An 11,406-nucleotide genomic window follows, 5' to 3' on the forward strand; every position below is an offset into this window, starting at 1 on the left:
CCCGAGCAGGCCTACATTGCTCCACTACTGGGTACTTGTATCTTATTCGACCCTAGGCTTAAGATTGATCCCAATCCTCCATAGGGCCTTATTTCTGACAAACCAGTTGTGGTTCTGGACCTTACGACCTCCTATTTCTCTCTTTGCCCTGCCCTTGTAGACCTGCAAGTTTCTTAAATTTCCATTCTGAGTTCCCATTCTGGTAACCAGTCTATTTGCTGCCATTCCTTAATGAGGCCTGGAGCCCTTACTCTTTTTGCGCCCATCCCTTTGGATTGTAGTCTCTTCAGTGAACCTCAGCTCCCAGATTTAGGGCTCTGCTTGCCTCAAAGAGAGATATAGGGTCTGCACGACTGATTGCTGATTCTTGCTCGGTGGCCCTCTAAGATGCTCTCATCTGACCATTTGTCTGACGCTTGGATGGAAGGTTCAGAGTCAGCATGGATGATGAGCCCTGTCTCCACCCTGGGAGTCGTCCGGTCCTTGTTGCTATTTGGAGCCTGATTTCCAGTAGTCTTTGTCCTTGTGGGCAGATCTGATTCCAGGTGGCAATACCATCCTTGCCTTGCCGAAGGAATAAAAAGGGAGAATTATGTAAGATTTTCAGAGTTCCTTTCTGTCAGGAGGGTTTTCGAGGGCAGTGCCACTCGAAGACAGTAGGGGTTTTCTTGCGTCTTTCTAATTAAAACCTCACTTCCTTCTAAGGTGTATCCCAGCTTAGTGAGTAATTATTTATTATTTCATTTAATCCACACCTGCACTGACGTATCACAGTTGCTTTTCCAAAAGTCATTTTAAATATTTTTTCAGAGTTGCAGATATAAAAGGAAATGGCATGAACTGAAAACTATTCTTAGAGTTAAGCTTGTGGTATTGCAAGCTCAGAAATGGACACAAAGCATGGAAAGTATGGAGTGAATGTTGAACACTCTGAAAGCCAGCCAGTGAGTATCGTTGCCCTGCTTTAATATTTTACCTGTATGACAGTCTTATTGTCAGTATGTAAAAGCAACTTCATTTCTTTACTACTCTGTAGTCAATGTCATAATTTTGCATTCTCATCTAAAAGGAAAAGTAGTCATGTATTTTTTTTACTTCAATTTTTCATGCTAGAGTCTACTATATTATACTTAAGACATTATTTTATATACTTACTGACAAAGCATTAGAAATAGTTCTATGACTAAATGATATACAAATTAAATCTATTTGACTTTTTACGTTTACTGTCTTCATTCACCAACTTTGGTTTAGTTTCGAAGTTATATTTTTACAATTTGTTTCTTAGATTTTATGTATAATTTCTAAACCTGTCAGAACTCAGATTTCTAGACCTGCTAGAAATCCTGACATTAATCCTGGATATTGTCTTTAGGCTCCCTGGATATTGTCTTTAGGCCAAAGAAAGAAATCCTCTGAAAATCACTACTTTGTATAAAAATATTATCTTTTTGTCTATTTTAAAATGTTTTCCACCAAGAATCAAGCCTTAACTACATAGTGATAAGTACTCTATGCATCTGGTTATGTCTCAAATAATAATCTTTGATATCAGAACAAAGGGTGGGCATGTTCTAAAAATTAAAAGAGTAAGTAAAAATTTATCTCCTGAAGAACAAATGAACTACTTTGCTTTTGCAAGTTGGAGCTTTGGCAATCAGCCTATATTAATCACCTTTAAGATAAGCCAAAGAAGAAAATTCTGTTGCTCAGTGAGTGTTGAATAAAAGGACCCCACAGACGATTCTTGGTTCACCAAAAGAGAAGTTTCTCTTTTTGAGTGATTGAACAAAGGACTCTTTTCAGGATGTTCTTTTTGTCACTTCTGAGTTCAAGACTCTAAAATGGCATCTTCAGGATGCCAAAACATGAAGATGGCAAGAAAAACATCCCTTTAGCCAAGTATTCGTCATCTTTATAGTTTCTCTAGATAACAGCAAATTTGAAGATGTCCACACATACTGTCTAAAGTTACTTTTACAGCATGTATCTGGAGAGCTGACTGAATATTTTACTTTATTATGGATAATTTAGGGCACAGTTATAAAAATATTTTTCTCTTATGACCAAAATTAAGTGAAATTTAAGAATTATTTGAAAAATTATAAACAAAAAGAAAATATATGTTGGTGTTTTGTTTTCCCATTGGGGTATATGATATCTTAAGTTAATCTTTATAAAGTTAGGGGAAAACTTACAGAACTATTTTGGTAATTCCAGCAAATAAATACACTTCAGTTGCCTATGGCTCTTATTAGCTAAGACTGAACATTGGATTAAACATTATTCACAGCTCTCCAATGATTCCAATTTTGTATAAAGACTCTACCTATGGTAAGAGCCAGAGCAACCCAAGACAGTAAATATTATTACTTGGGCTGAAATATTACCCAGAAGCTGAGCCTAGATCATAGGTTCTCCACCTTAGTGTAGATGCTACCCATCATCTTCATTCTTTAAAAGGGTTGGGATTCTAAAATGACTAAAATATTCTGGGAAACAGGCCTGGTGAGTGAATTTTACTTTGCTTACAAAGTGCATTAAAATATTACCAGCCGCAGGTAGACTGGGTAATAACTAAAGCAATGGAATGAGCACTTAGGAAAGTACGCAAGGTTATTAAAGGTAAGTCCAACTTTGCTCAAATGAAATGGACTTCATTTAATCTAATTCAATACAACATAGGGCTTTTTCTCCATTTCTTTTAAATAACACTTACAGAAAAATCTAATTTCACAAACTCATTACTGGCAAGAGGATTCTATCTTATCTATATTTAATAACAATCATTTTTTTTTGTATTGTTAATGATAGTCGCTAATGGTCCAATGACCACATACAATTTTAGTCTGACAGTTTTATAAAACTCACTGGTTGATGGAACAGTGATTTTTATAGCTATTTAGTAATGGGTTATTAAATGAACATGATCAAGGACAACTAGTAGTCATAGCGGCAGGAATAAAAACATGACTACTAATGCTAACAATAACAATAACAATACTGATACTTATTGAGTGCACACTCTATGCAGACACTGCTCTAGTTCTTTTGCAATTATTTAGTCATAAATCCTCACAGAAAATTTATAAGTGGGAATTTTAGTGTCCTCCTTTAGAAGATGAACAAGGAGTGGCAAAGAAGTCCTTAACTCACAGCCAAAACGTAAGCATTGTCAGCCCATGAGGTGAAGAGCCCCAGATGATGCTACATTATTTTTGAGATGTAACAAAGCTTTTGACCAAGATCCATAAATTCCTGAACGTATTTCTCTCTCATTTTCACTTTATCTTGTTCTTTCCCCTCTTTTCACATACCTCTTCTCTCAAATCTTTTGCACTGGTTTCACCCATGTTCAACCCTTATCAGCCCTTTTTTCTCAACAATATTTTGCAATTATTGTGTTATTTGTTAATTATATACAAATCTGTTTTGCCTCCCTGTTCTATTTGCATATAAATTCTAAGAGTAGAGACCTTTGCTGTTGTTGTTAACAGCTTTTATCCTACTGTATGTCCAAGAGGAACGCAGCAAAGATGTATCACGAACTAGACAAATGATTTGTCTTCTGTGTCCTTGTCATGGCTTGCAAGTTCCATTGCATAGAGCATGATATGGAGATGCAAAGTCTCTTTGTATGAGAATTTTTCATTAGTGTAGTGTGGTATAGCATGCATTATTTTAGTATATTACCATAGTTTAATATAACACTATACCATATATAGAGGAATGGAAAGTACTCTGACTTTAACACTGGAAGATCTGGACTCCAGGGCTTGCTATTGTATCATTATGGAACAATAATATCAATAATTTTAATAATTATGATAATAATAATAACTGTAACTCTTTTTCTTTCAATATCCTCATTTCCAAAATGACCTGAACAGGTTTCACCTGATAAGCTGCAAGGGCTTTTTCAGCTCTAACATTCTGTTCCTTATATGAATAGAGGCTTCCTAATATACATATACGCCCCACCTACAGCAGCTTGCAACATGAGGGGTGTTTCATACATGCATGATGGAGAAGATGAGATGACAAGTATTCCTGATTTGGAGTATCAGTAACATAAAATTAGTTAAAATTGATTTATAATAAATTGATTTATAATAATCCATCTAGATTTTTTTTTGTCTTCAGAAGATAAGAGAATATTTATTCTTTTAAAGTCTTTTCTTTTTAAATTAATTTATTGGGATGACATTGGTTATTAAAATCATAAAGGTTTCAAATGTACAATTCAATAATACATCATCTGTATATTGCATTGTGTGTTCACCACACAGTCAAATCTTCTGTTACCATGTATCTGACCCCATTTACTCTTTTCTATTTACCCTCACCCTTCTCTTCCTCTGGTAACCACTTAACTGTTGTCTGTGTTTATGAGTTTTTATTTGTTTATCTTGTTTGTTTACTGCTTTCAGTTTATATCCCACTCGTAAGTGAAATCATATGGTTCTCAATGTTTTCTGTCTGACTTATTTCACTTAGCATGATAATCTCAAGGTATATTCATGTGTCCCAAATGGAAGTATTTCATCTTTTCTTATGGCTGAATAATAATATTGCATTGTATATATGTACCACATCTTCTTTATCCAATTATCCAATTATGTATCGAAGACACTGGTTGTTTCCATGTTTTGGTCACTGTGAAGAATGCTGCAGTGAACACAAAAGTACATCTATCTTTATAGATAAATGTCTTTCTTTACGCCCTTTAAAAATCACACTCTTGTTTTTTTTTCATAGAAATTTTAACTTTAGAAATTCAACACCATGGCTCCCTATTCACTTATGTCTTATCTCTATAGCCTATCACGTGTTCAAATGACCAAGAGGCTCACAGCCCTGCATGCTGGCATCTATCTTCCAATGACATAATCGATGATGTCTCGTCCAACTTAATTGGGGTCTGTGTGAGCCGAGGCGTTCTCGCACACTCAGCACACCCACATACATAGGTAATGTTGCTATACCGCTTCTCCCCAGGTTGGCATGTGCTCTGTATAGGGAGATATTTATTCATTTTTTTCCCCCCAGGAAATGTATTTCAGCATTTAATTCATTCACCTATATTTATATCAAGTACGTGCTGTACTCTCCGTATAATTATAAGTCACTGTGAAGCAATACACAAGGAGAAGAATATTTACTAGTCTCTGCTTTCGAAGAGCTCATATTCTCGTTGGGGCTCAAATATTCACACACAGAGAGAACATATATGAAAATAAAAGGAATAAATGTAAAGTTCAAATGCAAAGTTGGAGAGGGACAAGGGAGCAAATATGTTGGCAATGTAGGTTTTCATTACACCCCAGTGGGAGACTGGGTCACATTTAAAGCTTTGAGGGTCTCGCTTTATTGGTGATCACTATATTTTCTTACACTTTTTCAGCCTGTGAGCCTGTCTGTGCACTTTCTTTAGCTCTCTTGGTTCTGACCTCTGATGCATATGACCTTGATGTAGAAACCTGGTTCTGTTCTCCAGATTTTCTCCACTAGCTTTGGAGACCAGACCCAGCTCTTCTTGGTTATAGATCCTATCCATAGGCTAAATTAACTTTCCCTCAGGACTGTTCTCTACATCTCCAGCCTTAGAATAGAAACTTGACCTTGACTATAAATTACTTATTGTGCTTAGAAGTTTGGTTGGGTTCCCCTGACTCTGGAATTCCTGCCCTCTATTGCTTAATCTTGATGTAGAGGTTCAGTAGAAAGAGTCTGGATCTTGTTTCTTGATTCTAGGTTAAAAAACATAAACTGTTTATACTGTTGCTGAGGCAATGTGAAAGAATGAATGAGTTCCACAGGGTGGAGTTAGAAAATGTTTCTTCTTGTTTGAAGAAGCAAAGTAATTTATATCAGTCATAAATCTGATAGAAGTGTTAGATAACATCTAATCTGGTAGTTCTTACCCCAAGCTGCAATTAGAGTCACCTAGAGATTGTTTGCGAAGTACCAATGTCTGAGCCCCACCCCAGACCAATAAAATCAGAAACTCTGAGGGTGGGCTCCATGAGTCAATATTTTTTAAAAGCTTCAGGTGAGTCTAATGTGCAGCCAGTGATGAGAATGACTGATCTAGTCCCATTCCATCATTTAATAGTTAGGACACATATGGTCTAGGAAATCTAAGAAATTTGCCAGAACTCACATAGTTTTTTTGCCTGTGGTGACCAAAACAGGAAAACCTAGATGTCCTATTATATGATCACATGCACTGTATTTTATTAAGCTGCTCCTTTATAATTTCTTTTAAAGGCAGTGTTGTGGACTCCTCCCAGATGTGCATAAGCCTTTTGCCACTTTCTTTTCTTGAGACTCCTTTATCGTGTCTCCGGTCAAGGTAAAGAAGGTATGTTCTATAGGGCTAACTTGAACTTAGTGGCCCTCATTTTCTTGGCCTTGGTGATCCATGCCTTCATCCTATTCCTGCTACCTTGGTGCTGCCCCACTTTGCATGAAACCCTGGCCTTCCAACAAATACCACGGCCCACATTTTGTAATATTTAAGATCTACTCTAGTCTGTCTATAAGGTATGAGTGTTGTATTCCATTCCTTGAGAGTCTTGATCTTATGCAGGTGACGATAAAATAATCAATAATGTTGGAAAATTGAAAATTTACATACCCAACATTGTGCCAGGTGTGATACAAACATTATGTTATCATCATTCTTATTAGGTAGGTATCTTTAGTCTTATGAGGGGACTGAGGCTTAGAAAGATAAATTTGCCAAATGCTACATGACTAATAAAGTGACAGAGCTACAATTCCACTCCAGGTCTGATGGATTCCAAAGCTCTTGGTTTTGATTCCCACACTATACTGCATCCAAAATAAAAATATTTTTGAGAACAGTGACTTTATGTATATTGTTTTTAGTATTCTCAATAACAATTTGTTATTGAGAATAGATATTTTTAACCCTGTATTTCAAGATAAGGAGGTTTGAGGCTCAGAGAAGGTAAGAAATTGTTTCATTTCATAGCCCTGAAATTTCAAGACATTTTTTCAATTAAAAACACTCCACTCTTCCATTTTGCTTTGCTGTCTAAGAATATTAGCAATAAATACTTGCAAAAAAAAAAAAACCACTTTAGAAATAACAAAGCAATTCAGTTTTGTTTTTTCTTAAGGTAATCCTATTAGTCAGAAACCATTTTATCACCAGCTCATAAACAATACAATAGGGACTCAGAGAAGTTAAGTAATTTACTTAGGCAGACGTAGATTCTAACACAGAGTTTCTAATTCCACATTATATATATATATATTTAAGCCATGGTAGTAAATAAACTGATCTATGGTAAGGATTAGTGAGAAAATAAGCAGTGGAAAGCTTCTAGGGAGCTCCATTCATTATGCATTTTCAGGTAATAAATCCAGGAAGGAGCAAATGCACTCAGGTGGATTCTCTGGGTCCCTCTGGTCATACGAGGTCCTAGGCAGCTACCCACATGATGAATGATGAAATATAAAGGGCTATTATCAGGAGTCAATTCATCACCAGGCTTGATATACTACCTTAAAAATTGGGAATTCGCTAAGAACAATTGTGGGAAAACCTCATAGTGTCTCATTCCTCTCCTGATAACATAATCACTGACCAATACTGAGGTCCTGGTGTGAAACCAGGTGCCTGAAGAGACTATGCCGTGTTGAGGACGAGTCATGTTTTCTTCTGGGTGAGAATTAATGGTGGCAAAGGCATTCCCAACCAACAGAACCATTTGTCCCAAGATCTTGCTGTAGAAGTAAGCATGACACACTGAAGAAACATAGTGGAGGTCAGTGCAGCCCAAGTCTATTGCACTTGTACAAGACAGGGATAAAAGAAGTATGGCCTGGCGTGGTATCAACTGACATAGAAATCAACAATATTAGGATATATTTAGCAGATAAAGTTAACAGGGCTTGGTAATGAGTTGGGAGATTTCAAGGATGATTCCTTTGTTTCAGCTTTTGGAACTGAATGGAATGGATGGTAATACTATTCAATAAAATGTGTGAGCTGGCCAGGGTTCACTGGGAAGCTCATGACTTTGGGTTTGAATACAGTGAGTTTGAGGCATCTTTGAGATCCAAGATGTGGTATCGTGTAAGGATTTGAAGGTTAGAAGGAAGAACTGGACTGGAAATAAACTTGAAAGTCACTCTGATATGGATGGTAATAAAAATAGCTATAAATGAAAAAGATTAGAGGAAAAGCATGGTGATGAAATCTTGTTCACCACTTATTTTGCAAATAGTTTCATTGGAATACAGTCATGTACATTTGTTCACTTACTGTCTATGGCTGCTTTCAACATGATAGTGGCAAATTGGAATAGTTAGGACAAAAGCTATATAGCTCACAAAGTTGAAAATATTTACTCTTTGGTCCCTTATAGAAAAAGTTTGCTGATCCTAGACCTACAGTGAAAAGAGACAAGAGTCTGAGAATGTCAACAATACACCCTAAAAGTGGATAGTGAGCCTTTAAAAGAAATTGAGAGGATTCTGAGAAGTTAGGAGGAAATCACTGAGAATGGAATATCACAGAAGTAAGGAGATGAGATTTTTCAAAAGAGGAGGAAGAATGGTCTCCAGTGGCAGATGCTACCAAGGGATTAAATAAGACATGGGCTAAAATTTATCACTTATATTTTAATGAATGTCTTTGATGACTTTATCAAGAGATGTTTCATGGCATGATGGAAGCAGAAGCCAAGCCAGACTGAGTTAGACTGAAGAGTGTGTAAACAGAGATGTTACATTTAGAAAATTATCAGAAAATTTCATTTTCCAGAGAAAGATAAGTATAGGAGGGAGATGCCCTATCAAAGGAGATTTTTTTTATTGTTGTTGTTTAAGATGAAGAGAGATTCAGGTGTGTTTAAATGTTAAAAAGAAGAAGCCATTTAAAAAGAAAGTAGTTAAGTATTCGGTCTAAGAGAAGAGTAATCAAAAGAAAAATATTGCCCAGAAAGACAGAGGTTTGCAGGTTTGGTACCTAGTGGGGGCTTGAAAGAGTTTCCATTAGATGGTTTCAAGCTTCCTAATGAAATTGTTTCATTGGGAAGGAGGTGAAGGCATCTGATAGGAATGAGGAGGGACAATCTGTGTGTGAGGGTTTTTTTGGTTGGGTGGAGGTTACAGGTTACAGGAGGTTACAGGAGAGAGAAGATATCTATATCTATATATCATCTATATCTATATCATCTATATCTATATCTATATATCATCTATCTCTATCTCTATATCTATATTTATATCTATATCTATCTATATCTATCTATATCTGTCTATATTCAGAGGAATATAAGAGGATAGTAGAGCAGTACAGAAAATCCATTCAAGGGTAGTGATCATACATTTACACTGACCCTCATCAACCCAGGTGCTTGACCTTCCCCCAAAGTGTGGCTGCTCAAGGGCAGGTCCAGAGAAAGGAGGTCATCATATACTTGCCAGCTGGAGGAAATGAGAAGAGGAAACTACAAGAGATTTTGGGGGATTAGGAAGAATTACTAAAATAATGAGCCATAGAACAAAAAGGTGGATAAGAAGGAATGTAAGTGACGCAAGGGCGGCTGAGTTGAAGATTTTAACAAAACTAAAGAAAGGTAGTTGCGGGGATACTTGAACAAACAAGATGGAAGGAGAGGAGAAGGTGGTTAGAGCACAGGATTCTTGGGGGAAGTGATTGTGGAATTGGATCAGTTGGGTTAGTAATGACAACGTCTGGTGGAGGATCAGGTGTTTAACAGAATTTACCATTAAAATGCTGTTCTGTTTACATGAAGAGATGAAGAAACCATTATCCATCATTGGAAAATAGAATAAAAGAAGATGAGATATTGGCAGATTTTAACTTCTTCTAAAGTTAGAGAAAGCATGCAATTACTTCCACCTAAAACCGGGACGTTAAGCCTAAGTACCTTCAGAGACATATAGGGATTCAGATGATGTTAACACACTAAGTTATAAACAACACAAAAGAGATAAGTCGCGAGCAATTTGTTTTTCATTACTGATGTTTTCATTGACACTCTCAGGTGAAAGGAAATGGCTACTATAACTGGTCTCTATGGAATGTCTTTTTGGCTTGTCTCTTGGCCTGTGTGATCACAGCAGCATTTGGAGTCCTCATAATATGCCTGGTGAATAATAGAGGAAACAATGACTCTTTCATTGTTGTCAAGCTTCTCTCAAATGATAGGGAGCCTGTAGTTACCGTTCATGAAACCACGACTACTTCTCCACCTACAGTGACCATCACATCAAATGTAGTTACAGCCACTTCAGCAGCATCTACGGCCATTGCGGCATCCACTGGCCCTCCAGCCACAACAGCCACCATCACCCCTCCAAGAACAGCCTCCACACCTTCACCTGAACTTACAGCTGGAGCAGCCTCCACTCCCACTTCAAGTCAAACCATGGCTGCCCCCACTTCAACAGATTCTATAACTTCTTCAGTTTCAACAGTAAATTCTAATACATCTTTTCATTAGCTGACAACCAAAGCAATTACCACTCCCACCATCTCTTTGACTGAATGCACAACTACATTCACTTCAACTGAATCTGCAACCACTGCCACCTGCCACTCAACCTACAATGACTGTAACTTCTGCTTAGCTACAATAACAATGGTCACCAGTCTCCTTCAATAATCTATAATCTGCACCATTATCACTTTAGGTAATAGAACTACCATCAATCATCAAAATGTTCTCTTCTATGGCAAGTTAACCTTTAGTTATTATCACAACAAATTCACCTACAATCATTCTCCCCAACTAATTCTTCCCCCAACTGTAGCAGCTGAGTCTATGTCTATTGCTATTATCTGCAGCTTCTATAATACCACCTGAATAACAATAACTTAGACAATGAATAATTGAATAATTATTTTGATTTTCACTGAATCAACGCTGAAGACGTCTAAAAGTATTAAAACTCTTAAAGAACAGAATATTCGAGCTATCAAGAATCTGCTCTTGGTTCTATAGTTTCAAATAATACAATTTCATATAGAAAAAGTAACCCAATTTGTTCTTTTAGAAAATCTTTAAAATTTTTATATAAACCTTATAATAAAATTAGCCATTTCGATTTTAATATCTATTGGTTTCAGTTAAGAATATTGTATTCCTCTGTACACAAATTACATGCAAGCAAACAGAAATTTCATATGAGGAAGATTTTTTTAAAAATTATGGAGAGAAAACTTTAGAATCAATAATAATAAGTGTTTCCTTTAAGTTATGTTTTTTCAATTTCTCATTAGACTACAATTACCTTTTAAACAATCATATTCTACTTGCATTAATAGTACTGTAAGTACATTTGAATCTCTATTTTAAAATTTGTAATCTCTCATGTGCTGCAGTACCACCGTCATTCCAA

General features: G+C 36.3%; 1 protein-coding gene across 1 annotated transcript; it reads left to right on the forward strand.

Annotated features, from left to right (window-relative positions):
• Nucleotides 1-887: 887 nt before the first annotated feature.
• Nucleotides 888-10,508, forward strand: LOC118609929 (dynactin-associated protein-like). Its single transcript, XM_036229028.1, has 3 exons — nucleotides 888-944; nucleotides 4,821-4,952; nucleotides 10,050-10,508. Exons 1-3 carry the CDS (start codon nucleotides 888-890, stop codon nucleotides 10,506-10,508), a joined length of 648 nt encoding a protein of 215 aa, XP_036084921.1.
• Nucleotides 10,509-11,406: the final 898 nt, after the last annotated feature.

Source organism: Rousettus aegyptiacus, unplaced genomic scaffold (assembly GCF_014176215.1).
Source record: "Rousettus aegyptiacus isolate mRouAeg1 unplaced genomic scaffold, mRouAeg1.p scaffold_m13_p_12, whole genome shotgun sequence".
NCBI lineage: Eukaryota > Metazoa > Chordata > Mammalia > Chiroptera > Pteropodidae > Rousettus > Rousettus aegyptiacus.

Coding starts and splice junctions, on each gene's coding strand:
- LOC118609929 (XM_036229028.1), top strand. CDS start 888: ATGGACACAAAGCATGGAAAGTATGGAGTGAATGTTGAACACTCTGAA. Junction 945..4,820: donor AACACTCTGAAAGCCAGCCA/GTGAGTATCGTT, acceptor TTATCTCTATAG/CCTATCACGTGTTCAAATGA. Junction 4,953..10,049: donor GAGGCGTTCTCGCACACTCA/GCACACCCACAT, acceptor TGACACTCTCAG/GTGAAAGGAAATGGCTACTA.